The sequence below is a fragment of the Anticarsia gemmatalis genome, chromosome Z (genome assembly GCF_050436995.1).
Source record: "Anticarsia gemmatalis isolate Benzon Research Colony breed Stoneville strain chromosome Z, ilAntGemm2 primary, whole genome shotgun sequence".
Taxonomy (NCBI): domain Eukaryota; kingdom Metazoa; phylum Arthropoda; class Insecta; order Lepidoptera; family Erebidae; genus Anticarsia; species Anticarsia gemmatalis.
In genome coordinates this window covers 6265872-6287240 of record NC_134776.1, presented here as the reverse complement: position 1 = coordinate 6287240, position 21369 = coordinate 6265872, and the positions used below count along the sequence as shown (strand labels likewise).

At 34.5% G+C, this 21369-nt stretch overlaps 1 protein-coding gene across 1 annotated transcript; it reads left to right on the top strand.

Moving 5' to 3' along the window:
- Positions 1 to 1245: 1245 nt before the first annotated feature.
- Phyhd1 (Phytanoyl-CoA dioxygenase domain containing 1) lies at positions 1246 to 19420 on the top strand. The gene is made up of 6 exons (XM_076134928.1): positions 1246 to 1406; positions 12474 to 12620; positions 12903 to 13019; positions 13677 to 13827; positions 16267 to 16512; positions 18131 to 19420. Exons 1-6 carry the CDS (start codon positions 1383 to 1385, stop codon positions 18316 to 18318), a joined length of 873 nt encoding a protein of 290 aa, XP_075991043.1. The 5' UTR covers positions 1246 to 1382; the 3' UTR covers positions 18319 to 19420.
- The last annotated feature ends 1949 nt before the right edge of the window (positions 19421 to 21369 follow it).

Here is a 21369-nt window from a genome sequence, read left to right as displayed (position 1 = left end):
TATATCGTCTCCACGTGCCTGTGATTGCCTGATTTGACTTGCTGCTCATGTGTGTGTCATCATAAACGCCGCTTGAACTGTATTCTTTGTGCTACAAGCTAATAATGTGACAATATAATATACTATTGTCACATTATTAGCTTGTAACATTTTAAGCCGAATTGAATAATATTTTTATCATTATTGTTGATAGTAAAAAAAACTAACCAAAATGTTTAAGCTTAAGTTGTCTTTCATAACGCATTTTATTTATAATATTAAGATTACATTCAGTTTGTTCCACCGCATTTATTAATATCGCAATCAATGGACTATAAAACTATTTGCCATAAAACCATTAGGATCAACGAAGACAAAATATCCACAATTTGGCTTCAAAATGTACTGCAGGAGACAAACAGTCCGTCACTCATTATATCAACGCCAATTTTACGAACATCATTAGCTTATGATTCATTGTTTTCACATCGTTTACTATCTATGTATATAGATACATATATATGTGCACATAATATGACGCTCTCTCTAATATACCGTGTGATGCACGAAGTTTTTAATATGAAATACTAATCACGCATACGCAAATCTTTCGTCTTTTGAAACTAACCACAGTGTAGTTTTGGTGGCGGCGCAACAATGTTAGGCAGGTGTTTTAATTTTGATGAAGTGTGTTATTTAAAGGGCTTAGATGTTTTTATTTCATTAGAAAGTGTTTAATTAAGATTTTGTAAATTATGGTTACTTTTGTGGATGTCCATTTTGAGTTTTTACACACACGTTATTGAAGAAAGAAGTAGTTGTCATTTGACAAATAAAAGGCAACAATAACAAATACACTACATAACATATACAACAACTGAGTAAATTATTGGTTCAATTTCAGATCTGTTTGATTTGACTTAATTTGCAATTTATATTATGTCTCTATTAAAAACAACATACATAACATAGCAAACACATGCTATGTTTAATCTTAACATAAATAAAAAACCCGTTTTGTATATTTTTATAACTTACAACTACAAAATCTGACGAATCGACAAAGTTGCCTCTCTGACAGCATATGTATGCTATGTACACATCTCGCGGCGCGTCGGTCGCGCAGCAGGCGCGCGCGCAACTCCACACATTCTATAAATGGGTAATCATATCTCAACGCAATTTGTACATCGCCGGTTTTTTAGGAATGCGTAGTCATGGTAGTGGTATGCCGCGAGCGTTGGATGTAGTATTCTAGAATTGAGTTGTGCGCTCGACGCGTGGGGGAGTTCGCATCGCATTCTGTTCTGTAAATCCACATCAGGCCCAGTTGTGACTCGTTTCTTGTTACAGACGCTTGTTGCGGTTATTTCTTATATTTATTACAACACGCAGCCGCCACCATGCCCGATACTATTAGGAATCAGGTATTTATCATTAATTTAATATTTTATTGTATATTATAGCCCCAGCGCATTTTTTTTCTGTAGTTGTTAAGTTGATCGAGCCGGCAGCGTTATTGGTTATTTATTTTTATTAGTTTAAGGTGTCTTTACGCAATTGGTTTTAATATGGATGGTTTTAAAATGTTTGTAAAGATGTATTTACTTTAAATAAACTTATTAATATGTATGAAAATGCGTAATTTCGCTAGTTTGCATGTTATTATGATACCATCAACAACACATCTGAGGCTATCGATGGGAAATATAATATGTTGTTGAACTACTGTAACTGTTGTGTGTAATCTATTAGCAACAGTATTCTGATACTTCCATGCCGTAATTTTTGAGGGCAGTACAACTATACATACAATACAGACATAAAATAAATAGAATTTACAAAATGATTCAAAGAAAACTGTTTTAGAAACAAAAATATTCGTGTAGGTATCCATTTTATTCCATTTTAAAAGAACTTTTGCATACAAAAGGTGTAAAATTTTATATTCTTTACAAACTGCTATACATTTTAAAAGACTCTCATCTGCCTGTGACCTTGTTCGCATGGAAAAATCCTTGGGATTAAAATCCAAATACGAACAGGATAATAAACTATCTGTGTGACAAATGTTATCAAAATCCATGTAGTAATTAACAATTATTCGTAAAGTAATGTTTATGACTTTTATTATTATAAAGTCGCAGTACAACTAGCACATTAAGTGGCCATGCCCATTCGTCTCAATTAAATTGCTCAGTGTCAAAAACAATCATCGTAGTAAAACTAAGAACCTTTCAAGATCAAGTGACCACACGTCACACCACTTTAGGTGAACGGCTAAGCCACCGGCTTAGACTGCCACGGCTTACAAGCCGACTTGAAACGGTATCACTTTGCCATAGCTTACGTTATCATTTTGACTTGCGAGAATCCGATAGTTTAGAAAATATTTCCTAAACGTGCTAAGCTAAAATCGGCTTTACCACATTTGTACTAAGGTTTACTTGCAATTGAAAGTGTTTAAAACTACTTAAGGATGAATGTTTATCCAATGATATGTCAAAGAATTGCGATAATTTAAGCAAGCTGTCTAAAATTTGATAAAAAGTTCAAAGGACAGAAATCTTGTTGTTACGACGTTCTGTTGATAACGCTTTCATTATCTATACTTTCAGTGTCATCTTATCACAACAAAATTTATCCAATCCTTTTGCACGAACTCTAAGCCGATCCAAACACTCAGGTTTTTTTTTACCACTTCAACAATCATCATCGTATTTTAACCAATGTCCACAAAACCTAAATTAATTATACACTTTTGTCACGAATCAGTCTGTTTGTGGAGAAAAGAGCATAAAAATCGGTTCAGTAGTTTTTTAGTTATTAGCAAAAATATACTGTTACAATGGTGTTTGTTGTAATAATATTATCGCGTCACATTGTTATTGAGTTGTTATGTGCCGAGTTCTGCTGCTCGGCTTTAATTAATTCATTTTATTTAAATTAATCGTCGTACAACCCATTTACAGTGTGTTAATAGATTATTGTGCTGTACGAACTCGAATTGATATTTGTATCAATTGAATTGCGAGGCCTTCATTTCGTCATAGATTTTGACGGCTTAAAACAAAGAGACGGCTTTTATGGCGTCGCGTTAAGTAACAATGTTCTACTAATATTATGCGAACATTGGAGAAGATTGGTGTATGTATGTTTGTTACTCCTTCACGAAAAAGCAACCGAACGGATTAGTCTGTACAGAGGTATAACCTAATTAAGACAAATATTATTTTACCCTATTAATTTTCACGTGTGTACTCTGTACAGTCTCCGGCAGTAGCTAGCTGTCGTTTTTTTTCTCATGATGCTCGAGTTACAAGAACAGACGTATCGTATTGTTGATATCATCCGAGATGAGTGTTTTAATTGAAACTCAATCTATGATCTAGGGGTATTCAATTACGAAGACTCCACTACTAACCCCCGGTTTCTGAGTACATTTAGCGGTAGTTTAGCTATTCAATAGCGTTTTTATATGAGATTTAACGCTATTGAATATATAAAATACCGCTAAATGTTAGTCTTCTTAACAGGAACGCCTTATTTCCCTCTACATTAACTCGATAAAACATTACCAGGACTGCCGGACTTCTTGAATTTTGCAGACCTGCCTTTGACTGCAATGAAAAAGCAAAAAAAATATATTTATGTGGATTATGCATTGCTCTCCCATCTCACCCTGTGGTAAGAAATGATCAGCGGGCTTAACACGTATCTCAGTTGACAGCTAGTTTACGTCAAATTGATGATCACTATTCAATACATTGCTGCTTTGACGTAACGTATTAACCACTGTTATCTAAGGGAGAAAGCAATGTTCAGCATAGTGGCTTTCAAATAGTTGTCAACTAAGATACGTGATAGCCCCCCAGGACGGGGATGTAGCCCGACTATCCAAGATACACTCAAATATTGTGCTGTAAGCTCTGTTATAAGCTCCAAAAGTATTCTAGTTTGGGAAAGCTTAAAACTATATAGAAACTCTCCACGTTTTAAATAATTCATATCTCATACACGGATACTCATCATATAAACGTTCATAGTTTAATGCTATATATATACGTTCGCACTAACCCCAGAAACGGCAGAACTAGTTTGAAATTCCTTTTCTGAACAGAAGCTGAAACATATTTAAATTCTTATGGTTGTTTCTCCCTATAGTTAACGACGACAAAACCAAAGTGATCTAAGCTACATTTTCATCGATTATGATTTTTCCCACAACGGCATCGAAAAATACTTTCAGGCCACTGATCTTAGTGCTTCCCAGTACTTTTGTTCCTAAGGGATCACAGCATCACACTACAGAACTAACCTCTTTTGACTACCTTTCTAATTAGGTACTCTTTATGAAATGTCAAAAACACATTTTAGTATACAACATACGACATTCCTGTGTCTCAAATGAGTGGTTGATATAATGTTTCTGTATATAATAAATTCAATTACAAAATTAATAAAAAATAACACCGCATTTAAACTATAATTTTCGTACATAATTTTCTATAAGGAAGGAAGGTATTATAAGGAAGGCATACAACACAAATCATTTCTTTAATTATTTCAGAGACATTTTTTATGTTCTAGTTCCGTCTAGTTCCAGCGTTGTCAGTAAGACTAAGAAAAGCCAGGTCAGCAAGTCTAATCAATGTTTTGAGTATCCATTTACAGTAGAACATCGGAGATAAAATCATACTCGTATTACCACACGTCTTCTCGTTTACTATTCGATAACATTTTATGTAGGTAGTTGGAACTTTATAACGCTATCACGTTTTGTAATTCACGCTTCGGTTTCTAGTACCCATCAATGCTAAGAAAAGACTTCCTTATATCAGGAAACGCCTTGATAGGTGGTATAGGTACTATCAAACTTCGTTTCCTATGTTATATTTTGTGCTTCAAAAGTCGAAATCCTATATTCTTAAGCATGCTCAATATTTCATCGGAAAATCATTGGCCATTGATATAAATGTTCAATTCCAACCGATTCCAGCACATTTTATTTAAGGTGTTCAATTTTATTTAAAAAAAATGTATTAATGGTTTTGAAAATATGAAGTTGTTTAGCGAGTTTTGTATCTATCTGACTGTTCATATTATTATGATATTCATTTATTTGCGTAGCTAAATATTGGGAGTTTATTACGAGATTAATTAAATGGGATAAGGCCTAAGGCTGTTCAGAAAGCTGTTTAGTGCACTTTTTTGCAGATGTCTCGAAGAAGACCTTTTCTACAACTTTAATTAACCATTAAACAATCGTTAAAAATCGCATGAAGTCGTAAAAGTCTTTAAATACTGACATAAATTAAAGAAAAAATCCTTTTCTTTGCACAAATGAGCATATTTCAATCCCGCAAGGAAATGAAGCACGATATATTTGAGTAAATAAATAAATTTCCCGCTGAAATGATGATGCAGAGTGCTTAACAGGTCATTGCACTCAAATATAAACAACTTTCTCTTTAAGGTGTTTGCAAACGCATTTTTTTGCCTCAGAAATTGCGCGAAACCAATCGTAAAGTGCCTTTGTTCTTCGTACACAGGCATTTCATAATTTGATGTGGATTCTGAGAGAAAAAGTTTTGTCGTTTAGTCAAGTTGTTATTGCCATCGTTGTTACTCGGCTACGTCGTTTACCACTTGTTCTTGTCTTTGTACCATTTCTATCTGATTGAATATTCTACTAAGTATACATTTAGTTGATATATGTATGAAAATTAACCCTCTTATTCATAAACACACTATAAACCTATTTTAGTTAAAAAGCTACTATAATGTGTTTTCTCTTTTTCATTTCGCTAAGGAGTGAAAGAAACAAAACACTTTATAAGCCTTTCATAACTTCATATATTTTTATGAATATGAATTAATATGAAGATACAAGATGGACAACCGTTCACGCTACAACCCAAAAGTTAATCTGGCTGGAATACTTCTGAATTTACGCAGGCCTCAGTGGTATATATCATGGACAACGCGAGGGGACAGTCTGAGTGACTATAATTATTTCTAAACGCGCCCAAATCTGGATCTAAGATTATTAGCTTAGTTTTTATATTGCTAAAGAGTACTACCAAAAATACTGTTGTATTTAGTAGTGCTTTGAACGCAACATACAGTTTATCCTGATGCCCTGTCTACATAAGTTTCAAAACACCTCTCTTAAAAATGCTCGGTATAAACAAATACAATAAAATATTTAACGACTAAAATAATTTGTGCTCAAAACAATACTAAATTAAAACACGGAATATTATTATCAAAACGTTCTAGCTTCTTATTTGTTTTTTACGATTCTCAAAGGAAATGTAAGATTTAGTGGATGGCGTGAGCTCTTGCTTACGTTAACAGTTCTTATTGTCTGATGCTTAACACGTTTTTATTAATCAAAAATATAAAACTTATTACCTAAAGTGCTTCGAATAAGACATATTGTATTTCATATTTAATTTTATCTTAATATTTAATCATATAAATGCGAAAGTTTTGATGTTTAAATTGTTCGATGTATGTATGTTACTTAATCACGCCAAAACTACTTAAATAGTTTATCTATAAAATAATATTAATTAAAAACTCGGCACATTTTTTATTGTACTAACAGTTTTTAATATTTGCATTAGTAGAATCGTAATGTAGAAATGCTGTATAGAAATTATTACCTGACGGGTGTTTTAAATATTGCATAGTTTATTCAAATATTTTTACACTTAATTTCATACAAAACTATAAAAATATTTCTGTTAAAGGAGATTTTTAAGTACTCTTAGTGAAAAGTAAAAGCCAGAATTATGACTTTTACATAGAATATTTTAATTTTCCAATTTATACATACAATAAAACCAAAAAAATCGTTGGAAAAATACGATGTGTGAAATGTGTGCCACTATTTTAACCGGGAAAGAGCGCGTCCAACTGAAAAATAATCCTTGGTAATATTAAATGCAGCACATACTAATGATTCGTACCTAAATAATTATCATGTGTATTTTTGTAGACTGTAAGACACAAATAGGTATTTCGGTCTATTAACAGTAGGTGTATCAACCTGAGCAGTTGACATCAAAATAAATAAAAACCCGTGTTCGTATGAAGGTCGACATTATTTTCTATCTTTACTGACAGCTGTTACAATATGTCTAGTTTTTCTGAAGGGAAAATTAAATTATTTTTTCAGTAGATTTTTCAATGAAAATATAGGAATAAGACTGACATCCCAGTTCCAATTTGGCAATGGCAATGCCAAGTACGTTTCAACAACCTTGCGTTTTCAAATAAACAAAATATTATTTAGGGACGGGGAGACAGCCACTTCACTGTTGCAATTAAACGGACTTAATTTTTAATTACATAAAGAAATAAAATTCCTTTTAAATTCATACATAATTATGTTCATAAAATCATTTTCCCATAAGAGCAGGCATAATTTTAGCTTTCGATCCAAAAAATCGCAAATATCCTTATGAAAATTATTTCTCGTATAAACAAAGATCAACGGACACTAATCAATTTGAATTGCTCACTACTTGTGTGGAGGGCAAAGGTTATCAGTTCGTTTTGTTATGAGATAACATAGTTATGAAATAACGTCAGACATTGTAATAGAATAAATAATAGCAATCTTTAGACACGATAATAAAACAAGATACTTACTACTATCATAAATGAATATGATTTTTTGTTTCAAGACCCCTTCCTCGCTCTTCAGGAGTAGATTGTAACGGGTTAAATAAATATATTTATAGGCGTTTTATGGAATATAATACTAATATAATAATCCCGTAGCATAGCAATAAAATAATGATAAAACTGATAATAATCGTCACGCGTTGATAGCTTTTACTGCAGATCTTGGTAACTCTTTTCGTGTGTCCTCTAAGCGGTTCTCTTAGTTTCACAGTTAAATGACAAAAATCTTATTAGAACAGATCTAAGAATAACAAAACGCGGAAAATACTAAAACTGTGGTATATTTCAAATGTATATCGTATTAGCTTAAAAAACTTCTGCATCTACGTTACATTATAAGTTATTAACATGTTGTTTAAAACCAGGACTATAGTTAGCCCTCTTTAATATTTTGAATACCTAATAACTAATGGTCTGGCAAATCAATTTCCTCAGAAAACTTTTCTTGTGGACATTCGTATTGGTTAACGGCCATTTTCATTGTTCTGTCAAAAATTACAAATAGATTGCTATTAGATTATTGCATCAAAATGATCTATCGTTAATTAATTTCGGTAGGAATGTCTATCTATCCATGAATATGAGAATATGAGGAAACGATAAACTGATAGACAATACTTGTTTAGTAAGTAAACAGTGGAAACATGGAGAATCCAAAACGGCCGTTAATCTTCCAATATTAAACTGATTTAGAAGCAATTCTCTTGTGGAATATTATGAAAGTTTATGCAAGATTGTATATATATTTGTGAGTAATCCCTAATTCGCAAGAGCTAGCCAAGACGGAGGAGTTTCCGTGGGACGGTGAACGTTCAAGCTAATAATAATTTATCCTGTATGAAGCATACACGTCATGCGAATTCACGGCAATACTCTGAAAATGTGATGAAACTTCAGCGCGAGTTCAATGTTTCATGACCGAAAAATGTGCAGTCTGAAAACAAAGTTTTTATTACCAAACTTTGATTAATTACTGGTAAACACAAACTTTTACCGCGAGATTTAGCACGGTGTTAACGACCTCATAATATGCTTTTTAAAATTACATCTTGTTTTATGAGATGTTCACCGTTTAGAGCAGCTGCTTCTCAAAACCACATCCCAACTAGAAAACTCTTTAAAAATCGTGAAACACTGATCTAACTTTTCCAATAATTTTATCTCAATTACTCATAATAAATAGCAACGGTTATCTAAAATACTAGTACGTTACCGTCTTTATTTTAATTTCTGTTGTTATAGACCACAATGCAATAATATATTTAGAGAATATAAAGGGCCGGACAGTTGTGCAAAGTCTGTTAGTAAAAAGTGTTTGGCGCTAGAATGACTCACGAGCCAATATGGTCTAGATTTTTCTTCGGTGACGTCACACCTGGCGCAAGATCGCATTGAATCAGTGCCCTGCACCGGTAGCTCACTAAATATGGACGTACAATCGTCAATCAAGCCATACAAGTTATCTTGTGAAAATACCGATGTAAATTAATAATGCAGTCACTCAATACGCGTTTTAAAACCGTAGAATTGCTGGGCTATATTAAAATTATATATAAATGTCAGGTAAACTTATATATTGAAGTATATTCTTTAAGAGCAGGTTCAAGAATTCAATTTCAGTTTCAAAGCCTATCTCCTTCAAACAAACAAAGACAATTATTTAGTAACTATATTTTTTTTGGCTTCGTTTTTTTGTAACTACGATAAGTTAGCTGCAACGGTTGACAAGTTCCTGGATAGAACTTATTAATATTAAGTGGTAGTTTATCTGTTTAATAGCCTTATTGATTCAATTAATGGTCAAAAGCCAAAAATGTTACAACACATCGCATCCTTTTTGAGTATTTGTGAGACTACCAAAAAGTAAACGATTTTTATGCGTATTAAACTGACTATAAGGTGAAAGAATCGATTAACTAAATGACAATACAAGTAAACAAATTCTTTAGTAAATGTCAATAAAATAGAGATAAAAATATTTCGTTAACCGTGGCGGTGGCGACAACCATGTTAAAAAGCTTCTCAGTGGGTAATTAAAGTGATTGCTCGTAATTGTGGGTCCACGCATAATGGCGCTTGTTCAACGACAAAAAACAAACTGTCGTTGCGGCTACAGTAATTGTAGAACAATTTATATTGTCTTTTAGTAAAAACGAACAACATTTCACTCAAGACCTATCATTTTCTTGCAGCTTTCTCGCTTTTTAACTCACAATCGTAATTGTTAAGTATCATTTAATTGTACCTTATAAATATATTTTACACATCTCCGCCTCTGAATAAGTACCTGTTAGTTACAAGTGGAGTTTCTCGTGCTTCATTAGGCACATTAAATTGTAGGGCCCGGTTATCATTTTAAAAGATCTTTGACAGTCGTTACTAGTAGTCAGAAGCTTGAAGGTCTGATAACCCAGGCAGCTGGGTTATGAAGGCCCGATAGACAATCGCTCCATGTAAAATACTGGTATTCAGTTGCATCTGGTGTCTGACCTACAACATGGAAGGAAGGCTAGGCTGATGAGCTACAAGTTTTAACATATTGTTTAATTCATTCACCGTGTGCATTCATCTTATCTATCGGGCAGTCACTCTTAGGTTTTGCAACCGCTACCTATTTTTGTTTGCTGACAACGCTGTATTTGATTGAAATTTGTCTCGAATTATGTAATGTTGGAGGATTATTTATTTCACGAATTAGTACTTTGGCCTATAACAGTCTGGACACATGTCGTACTAAAATACCTTCCACGTATTCACGCAGTGAATAATAAACGCGCGGAATTTATATTGCTATCTGTCTAGTTACGAACTAATAATAAATTTACCTTTTGCCTTCCTTCTCGATAAGAATCTCCTTCCGGAAAGATGAAGGGGGTTAGGCCTTGAGTTGGAGTTTTAAAAGCACTTTACATGACAACTTCTTAAATACATAAATTCAAAAAGTCCTCCTTAAATACATAATTTCCAATCCTTGACTGCGTTCGTGAAAGGCATTCAGTATAGTATAAAGAAAATAAAAGATTACGTCGCGAATCGGAACTTCTCTGTTGTACGTTTTAAAATTAAAATAACTGAAAACTATAATAACTAGTCATTGTGTAATTATAAAATGCTGGAATAAATGCTTTCCTTGACAGTGAAAATATATTATTATTTACCATACCTTTTCCAGTTCTGTCAGCTCCAATACTTTACCCAGTAGGCTTGCCACGTGAATACTAATTTAAATTCTTACTTAAATTCTCAGCGAATTTTTATAAATATGCGATTGCTCAGCGAATATTCGAAAATAGTGCCAAGTGCTTTGCGTTTCTATTATTATATCATAAGCGTATTTTAAACACGGCAGTACTGTTTACAGACAAATATCGATCGTATTTCGTTACATAGATGTTTTTTCATGCCGAGAATTTTTATATTCAGCAAATATGCGCTCCATATCATAAAAATATTAGTATAAACTAAACAAAAAAATATTCAAGTCGGTGCGTATCTTTCTTTAACCTGGTAAAAGTAACTACAGAGTAAAGTTTTCGCCGTACGTGTTTTGCCACAAAAACTAGTGCCTACATTACTTTAACGGGCATTTTATTGTTTCATAAAATAAAGTGGTTGCCTCCATCTGAAAACTTTATTAGTCCACACTTTACTGCCTTTGCTAACTACTCACTGTAAATATAATAAAGATCATGAATATGTTATACTTCTAAAGGTAGCTGTCAAAACAAATGTGTGGTTTATTTTTATTTACATGTGAAGTCAAGGGCATTGCCACACATTGGTAGAAGTTTGGATGTTTTTTGCCATCAGTACGGGGCCCTCCGCGTCGCGGTATTGAAATAAGCTGACAAAAATAGCGAGACCACGTGGGGGCGCGATGGCGCGAGCATGTCTTATCTTCGTCGGGCTGTTTACATTTCATGTTTAGAATTTACCTGTACGACGTCGCAGACACTCAGCGTCTGCACTAAAAGTACCAAACGAGACCGGTTGCCAATGCGCCCCAATATATTGCGGCTTGATTCCGGATTACTACCGCTATTTGTGACTGACTTATGGCGCGCCGATTATTGTGTGAATCTATGAGGCTAAAATAAACTGATTCATGTTACATTCCTACCTGAGCGTATAAATGCACACTAGAGACAATAAACTTTGATTATGATCAGACAAAGCCCTCAGATTATCTTAATATATGAACAACCAACGGATAAATAATAGTTATTGGATAAACCGTACCGTACTTTAAAAGTATAATTTGCATTCTCAACTTATTTATTGCATAGAAATATGAAACTAGCTATTATTTTGTTATTCATTTGCTGTTGCGAGTATTACAATATCTTTTAAGCGATGTTTCACGATTCCATTCTTACCGTGCTGGTGCGATAAATTGATCTTAGGAGGAATGCGTCAGACCAAATTTTATTTCGATGGCACGACTCCAGTGACTGACTTAGCTTCGTAGTTTAGTACAGAAACTGCTACATTTTACTAACTGTTGAAACCGCTACTCCTGTCATGAGCCATATTACCAACGACTCGTAAAAAGATCCTTAGTACATAGGTACCAGCTGGGCGTTGCGTGAATGATTATTTTTGATTTTGTAGGTAAATCTGAGTATTTAGAAGTTAGGCAACCGTTTCCCTGGTGATAGTGACTTTTTGTTAAAACTTGCTTACGAGGTCTAAGCTTAAGTTTGCCTGTAACGTTTTTTTTTGTAATAATGCTGTAGCGTATATTTTTTTGGAATTTGTAATAATGGGTTTTCTAACTGCCTGTTTTACATTTACAGTTAGAACGGGACGGGTACGTAATCCTAGAAGATTTCCTGAGCCGAGCAGAATGTGACGAGCTCCTAGATGCAGGCAGGGACCTCGCAAGAAACTTGCCGAGCAAACACCAAAGAACTATATTCACAAGTGTTGATGGAGAGAAAAAGGTACGTATTTATTTTGTTTTTATTCCGCAGAGCAGTTTTTTTTGCAATTGTGACTGTTAAATCAGTGTCCCTATCAAAACTAAACAAAATTGAACTTAACCGGCCTTCCTTAAAGATAAAGTTAAGTTCAATTATATTTTCATGTTAGTATTGTGTTTATGAAAGTAAAAATTTAACTTCTCGTTTTGGAGATGTAACTAAGTACTAAATCCTTATACATATTAGTCATCATTATATTATCCTCGCAATGTCATTTTGAATCCACTATTTTTCCTTTTCCAGCAAATGAAAGAGGACTACTTTATGAAGAGCAATGACAAAATTAGTTATTTCTTTGAAGATTCGGCGCTGGACGCTAATGGCGATATCGTAGTAGACCCTAAATTTTGTTTAAATAAGGTAAGATGCATTTATATTTTATACTAGCTGACCCGCGCAACTTCGCTTGCGTCATATAAGAGAATCATAATTTTCCCAGTTTTTGTAACATTTTTCACTGGTACTCTGCTCCTATTGGTCGTAGCGTGATGATATATAGCCTATAGCCTTCCTCGATAAATGGGCTATCTAACACTGAAAGAATTTTTCAAATCGGACCAGTAATTCGCGAGATTAGCGCGTTCAAACAAACAAACAAACAAACAAACAAACTCTTCACCTTTATAATATTAATTAGTATTAGTATAGATTAGTAAGAACGTACAAAAGTGAACCAAACAATGAATTATATGCACCGCGCTGGCCAAGTCCTGAAACTTATAATTTCTTTAAAACTGTGTAAAGAGCTCTCTGGTTTACAAGCCGTCATCACTGTTCTGTCTTTCACCTTTAACTAAATTACAATCGTTCACTTTACAATAAGACAATGATGTGATGACTTACACTCAATATGCATTCCAAAGATAGATTGAACCTTTAGTCTAATTCTGACATATTCAATTAATAAAAACAGTATCATAATTCAACTGAAGATAAGCAAAACGATCCATGGATAGTGTATTAACAATAGCCGTTTTAACCAATCGGCTATAATTTCCATTTCTTATGTCTGTACAGATAGGACACGCGTTGCACCTTCTGCACCCGATCTTCAGGTGCTACACGTACAGTGAGCGAGTGAAGACCGTCTGTCGGGAGCTGGGCTTCAGAGTACCGTGTGTGGCGCAGTCCATGTACATTTACAAAAACCCCGGCGTCGGTGGTGAAGGTAATATTAACCAGTACATACAAACATTTATAAAATCAAGCCGTGTTCCCTTAGAAATAGGCAAAGACCAAAGAACATCACTTGGTAATCGTACCAAAAAAAATAAGCATGAGAAAAAATCCTTACAGACTTCCCTTGTTTCTTTTTTACAATCATGAATCTCGTCACACAGAACCGGTGGTTACGAGTAATAATCTCCTTTTGTTATTAATAAATAACCTGATGAATTCATTTCGTTACGTATGAAACTCTTTATGCCGGCCGGATTTCATTCAAAGATTTGTGGTTTTTGGTCAAGGAGTAAGTTACATTCATTCGTCGATACAACTACCTATGTACTTCTTTCATTTGGATTTCCAGCAATAAACTTTAACGTTTATAATAATAATTGAAAGACAGCGTACGCTACATAGTTATACAGACCTACATACAGTCAATCGTAAAAAAAAAGCTAATTTCGCATAACCTGATGTTATGTGATCTTGTATAATACTAGTTCAAAACCCATCCAGCCGTGTTCAATTTTCACAATACAACTTATTTATACTAATAATTAATCGAAAAACAATTACACGATCAAAATTTAACGAAAAACATGTTCGCAAAATAGCGGACATGTTTTCAAAGTAAATATTTATGAAATTTTCGTGCTATAATTGAATTTAAAGGCATTTACTGGGTTTAGTGGAGCCCGGAGCATGTTAAAATTTGGCTTACTGAAACAGCTGTGACACGTGCTTTTAATAAACTGGAGAGAATATCTGACCGGTGGTGATATCAACACGAACACAGATTTAAGTGAAAGCCTTGCTTTTATTACACAAAGATCCGGTATTTGGGCTGTGAAAAATTTGCCGTGGGAAAAATATACATCCTGAACTAAGTTGTGTTTAAACAAATATAAAAAGTAACAACAGTGTCAGTTTAAACACAGCATTTTTAACGTATCATAAATAGTAGGAAGCTGGTAAAACATAATCAATCGTCAACGGAACTCGGATCATGTGAATAACATTCAATTAAATAGAAACAGCAACTAAGATTGATTGACAATAATTATATGTACCTACAACTGATTTTTTTTTTAAATAAAATAACTTTTTTAAATAGCCCGACCAATCCTCACGCTAGTCTGTCAGGAATTAAATTCTACTTAATGAATCGTGTATAGAAACAAGTATTTTGCAGGGCTCAATAGGCTGCGTGAATGTATCACGAAAGCTTATTTGTCGTCTGAAAATACGTATTACTGAGGCCATTTAAACTTGGTCTCAGCAGTAAACGTAGTTAGTTGCGGCCAGAATCCCGTCTTCTTTACTTCTGATTAATTTCCGCCCGCCTGGGAATATAACTTTACCGAGAAAACCAACTTTGTGAACTTCAAAAAGCCTTTTAATTTCTTCTGTATGATTTAATATACAATTTTCATGCATTTCTTTTGTAAAAGTACTATAAATTTTATTCGTATTTTTGGTGCTTTATTATCAACTACAGACACAACACAATTTTAAATATTACATTCCTACTAATAAACTTCATCTAAGATGAAAGCCAAATTCAAGTGTTTTCTCACTTTCAATCAATCTTGAAATTGTATCTGAATGCAAGAAAACCGGTCAAAAAGAGAACTACCGCCTTTTTTCGGTTAAAAAGTCGGTTATAAATTACAAAACACTCTATAACGTATTAAAGCCTACCCGATATAAGTTAGCAGTTTAAATATAGGTCTACTTCTTACAATTATTGAAACTAGCCATTCGTTGTATAAACTGATGTTGCCAAAAGATAAACTGGCTTCTTCGCGACTTTTACCGCGTCAAAAGAGACAAGATAAATATTATATTTTATGATCCAGGCTATAAACTGTAGTACAGACTCATGCATTCAGTTTTTTTTTGCTTTCAATTGCAATAAATTCAAAACCATAAATTGCAAACTTCCACGTTAATAGCACTCGGAGAATTGATTTATGTAAGTATATGTATGTACTCGTATTGCTTATTATCTATAGGCATGACAAAGCAGCCGTAACAATTTCAATATAAATTCCTTTACGCAACAAACGTATGCATATACTTACGTATAATTAATATTCTTGCAGTACCTTACATAAATTCAATCCACTACCAGCCCACTGCAGGACAAGGGTCTCTTTCCGGAACGATGCAGATGGCCTTTAGGCTACCATGTTGAATCATGAGCTTAAATGTTTTACACGTCACAGTTTACAAAAAAATTTACACAAATATAATAATATAATGATCGTTGCGAGGATTTAAACTCAAAATAATCGATGTCTATGCTAGATAACGTATCCAATAGTTCCTTATTACACTCAGAGCATTCACACTCATTTTTCTTTACGAAAAATTGACATTAAACCATACGAGATGGAAAAAGTAAAGCATCGTATTTCACACTTCTTTATTTTATTTCCAGTGATACCACATCAAGATATAACGTACCTGCACACCGAACCAATCCCTCCCATCGGTTTCTGGATCGCGCTCGAAGACGCCACGATCCAGAACAGTTGCCTCTGGGTGGTGCGCGGCTCCCACAAGTCAGGAGTCCACAGACGACTGGTCCGGAGCCCCGACAAAGACGGCAATATAATCATGGTGTACGACAAACCTAACCCAATCTACCCAGAGTCTAGCTTCTTACCTCTTCCCGTTTGCAAAGGTAAGTTAAAATAAAAATATATTATGTACACCATTGTATGTAATACTTAAATGATGGTCGTGTCTCGAATTTTGTTAACTGTATAGTAGTGTATAGGTAGCTTCAGGCTATATATATTTTTCATATATAATGCCTTCAATGTTTATATGAAACTCACTTTTTCTTTTAAATAATTAATGGTAAACGTATCATTGAAGTGGTTTACTGACTTTGGTCATGACAGAACGACTGCTATTTGGATTGACAGCAACCGGGAGCGATTAAATTTCTACTTAGCAGTCACTCATCCATGTAATGGCCATGTTATTAAGCCCAGTGATTCTATACCGACCAATAAACGCAACTGGCTTTGACCGAATCAAACCAAGAAAAATATTTTCTTATAAAATCCAGAAACCAAAATAACTTATTAACTTTCATATCAGACTGATTGACGTGTGTCCTCACGAACGGCCTACCCATTTCCTCTCGTGCTACTTATAAATTCTCAACGACTTACTTATTCAAACATATTCCACGAACTCTCGAAAAAAGCTTGGCAATTATGTATCAAAATAGACAGTATCTCTTGAAAAAACAAATGTATAAGTAGTGATGTAGGTAGGCATGCCTCTCCCGTCTCGTTAATTGCAAGATATCACACCCCGAGATATCATCGCACGAGGGCGTCTTATTACATATTGTACAAAAGCAGTAAATACATTTGAAGTACTCGTGCCTTGAGTAGGCACGTGCTGACATTCAGTGAAAGGTCACAGTGAAAATAGATCTATAATAAATCAAGACCTAACAATGCTTCTAGGAAATGAGATGCACTTACGTTGTACTGGAAACTTTACAGGAATAGTTTATTTGAAATTCAATATGCATTTGCGTGTTGTTTATTCCTGAATTGGAACTTTATTGTTTATATCACTATCCCTGATACATTTATGGGGAAGGTTTTGTAAAATAAGACTTTGGGGTGTTTGTGTTAGTATTTTCGGGGTATTTAGAGATGCACTAAGACGATGTTGGTACAACGAGTGTCAGACAAAGTGCAGAGGGGATTCAAGCTCGAGCAAAAAAAATCTGTCATAGTCTTAATAAAATATAGCCGAGTGCTTTGCTGATAAGAAATCATTAGCGATTTAGTACAAGCAAGGGCCCGCCTTTTACTAATGCATGGCAAAAAGCCTTTTACCAGACAAAACGCACAGTTTATCTACGCCTGGTAAAACACACAGTTTACCTTCGAAGTCCATTATGTCGGCCGCAGCGTTCGTGCTGCGTGTGAGCCTATTCACGGGTTACACTTAAATGAGCTAATTAGCAGCCTCCACTGTATTATGGATTAGGTGGTTTGATAAAGGGACTGGGTTCATCCTACCTCGACAACGATAAAACATTGTTTCCATAGCAATATTCAACCTAAAATTTCTCTTCGATTTATTCGATATATCCTATGCTTCTTGTGTCTTCAAAAAATGTCCTGTAAGAAAACAGCCCAAAACGACTAAAAAAAATACTTATTAAAGAGAAAAAACAGCTTGATGATAGCTTGTTTGTAAAAGAGAATCATTACTTTCCCGTCCTGGAAAGTAAGTATTAATAATTATTTTTTTGCGGCTACTTACAGGTACCTGTATCCTGATCCACGGCAACGTAGTCCACAAGAGTGCTCACAACAGATCGGACATGAGCCGCCACGCGTACACCTTCCACATCATAGAGAAACAGAATAACAAGTATTCACCGGACAACTGGCTGCAAGAGGGAGAGAACGCACCTTTCCAGAACGTTTACACAACACCTCAAATAGTTTAAATAGACAATCAAGGCACTTTTACATTACGCTTTTTTTTTACTAGAAATTTTGAATTAGGCAAGGTTATCTGACTTAACGTGACACAAAGAACAATAGGTTTATTTCAGTAAATAGTATATTAGCGCAATTCTCTACAGTCGGTTCCTAACCGTCGATTCTGTCACACGTTAAAGTTTGACATTTGAACTGTTTACAAAAATAATTCCTAAGGCGCCCGCTAGAGGCGCTGATCAGATTTTCATACAAAATAGTTAGTCTACTAGCTGGTTGCCGATAGTCGATAGTGTTAGAGAATCGTGCAACTAAAACTAGGTGGTATTTTTATATCCATCTAGCAACAAAGGATCAGATTTTCATCAGAAAATCTATAAAATATTTGTAATAATTTAACCGATTGCTGTTCCAGTGCTGGACACAATGTCCTCCTAAATTGGGGATGACAAAAATGTCGGATTGCTATCACCATTTATATATTTTTATAATTTTTCTTCATATTGGTTAGTGGCTACGGTATTTACACAATTATGTGCCATATTACTTGATGTAATTATATATTTTTTATTATTATGAAATTAGATATTTGACATTTTATAGCCACTAATCAATCAAATAAAATGAAATATTTTACGCTACAAAATACATTCGGAGTGAATGTACTGACGTAGCGTTAACTACTATTCTGTAGGCATGAAATATTCGGATATAATAACACCAATCAATCGATCGACCCGCGATCAATTCTATCGATCAACTTTGATCATTCAACCGAACCTCAATCAAGATCGACTGACTCATTGGTGTATCAAAAAGTACTGATTGATGTCGATTAATTGATCATATTTCTAACGTTCGATGATCAATCGATTGGTGGTAACATTCTTCCATCCCAAAAAAAATCGGGAACAAAATAAAGTCGCAGAATTGCTTCACTGTACGGTTGAACATTTGCGCTAATGTAATCGTGCCTTTAGACTAATAAAGTACATGACTTAATATATTTGATTATTTCCAAAATGATTGCATGTGATACGTTAATATACGGACGATTAAGAAGCTACTTTATTTTTGGTTCAACAAATAGATTTTGATTTGGTTTTGTAATGTCGTTGTTTTATTCCCAACCCTTGTTACATCACTGTTTATTCCAATAAGTAAAAATAACTTGTATAGGTACGGTACTCAACGGGTGTGCTACGCTGTAACGTGTTTATGTAATTCCTTGTTAATAATAACTCATACATAACCACTCTGTTTCGTCAATGAAGACTTTAAAATAAGTCAGCTTTCATCTATACATATAAAACAGTAACAATGGTGTGTCTGTACATTTAATATGTTTACCAAATAATCAATGAGTTTAGAAACTGGAACTGGAACTACTGGACGGATTTAAATAAAACTTTTATTGTTGTGTAGCTATTAAGCCTTGGTAAAACATAGACCGTGATTTATTATGTAAAGGTAGAACGAGAAAACTACAGCGCAGGACTAACCGCAAGCGTCCGCTAGTTTCTAAATGAGTAAGTAATTTATAAGGTTTACTACTTGAAAATACTGATCAGCTGTTCCCGGCCTTCGACCATGGGCAGAGTGACCTGTGCTGAAAAGTTAGGCACCACTGCACTTGACGTTGAAAAGCATTTCCTCTTAACTCCCTTATGCCCATATTCACGTGCAAGTTGCCCTCCAAAATTCATTATATTTGCCACCTTATGGGAATTATTCGGGAAATTTAAGAACAGCATCCAAACTATTACAGAGCTGAAACTTACGTCTTGAACCGTTCCTAAAGCGTTAGACAAATTACGTCAATTTATCGTTGCAAGGGCAAGCGATAGACCTCAACAGGCTGAAACGGTGCCCGGGTTAAGGTCGCATGACGGTGCGGGATGCAGGCCGAACTATGTCAATTCCATAAGAACCTAGACTGGCTTTAGGTGATATGCTGATGAGAGGAGCGTTTGAAGCAGTGATGAACGTGGTCGCCAGTATAACCATAGTAGTGGGTTCGAATACCATCCAAGAGAAATAATTGTGTGAAAAACATGAGAATTTGTTCTGAGCCTGGATGTGTATTTATTTATGGATATAATGGACACACGGTTAACAAACCAGAATCATTCATGACTTATGTAAAAAATCCGAGTTTATAGCTAATCTCTTATGTAACATAAGCTACTTAAAAAATAAAAACACGAGTAAGAAAAATACTGTCCAATGTTTATACATTAAACGGAATCCTACGATCCAGTTCAATTTGAAAACACTAGTCAATATTAGAATTCCAAAAAAGTGCTGAAAAGTGTCTTAACGTTATAAAGTCGACAACACAAGAGAATCGCTTCGTGTCTTCTATAACCTTTACCTGTACCTACGCTTTCCTCAAGGGTAGCCTTCCATAATTCCATTGCTTTCAAGGTCGCCCTAGAGCACTAAAGCAAATGGGCCACGGTCAAGCTACCCCCAGGCCTTAGTGCAACAGAGATAACTTCAAAAGACAGCCGAGAGCCTCACAAAGGTGCCCACTAACGTGATTACTTCACCAATGCTGCAATATCCGGTGTATGGCATCACTTCAAAGGTTTTCAGCTAGGCTTTTACTTGACCGTTGACCGTGAATGTTATTCGGTTATAGGTACTAGTAACGTGTTTTAGAAAGGTTAATTGCAATTGAAGATTAATACGCTGTACAAACTCGGATCATAATTAAAGGTAGGTATAACACTTCAAAAATTATAAAACCAGTCCAGACGAACCAGAAACCTAGCATATTTTTTTTTAAACAGGCCCGGAACATACTTGGAACCGTAAAAAGTAATAATTTATAACATCGAATAACAATGAAATGAAACCTGCTAAATCTAGCTGAAAATAATATTTAAATATGTTTTTGCTGCTGAAACCGGTTCCCGGTTTTAAGGTGACACGTTGCTATTCTCAACATAGCTGCAAGCATGAAAGTGGTTAAAGGAACTTGCAGATGTATAATAAAAATATGATAAGCTCCTACCTACTATATGACAAACAACAAATTTAACAATCAAAACAGC

Bases quoted from the DNA above. Each gene is read 5' to 3' on its own strand.
- Phyhd1 (XM_076134928.1), top strand. From the start codon at position 1,383: ATGCCCGATACTATTAGGAATCAG. The intron at 12,621-12,902 runs GTACGTATTTAT...TTCCTTTTCCAG, and splicing joins GTGTTGATGGAGAGAAAAAG to CAAATGAAAGAGGACTACTT. The intron at 16,513-18,130 runs GTAAGTTAAAAT...GGCTACTTACAG, and splicing joins ACCTCTTCCCGTTTGCAAAG to GTACCTGTATCCTGATCCAC.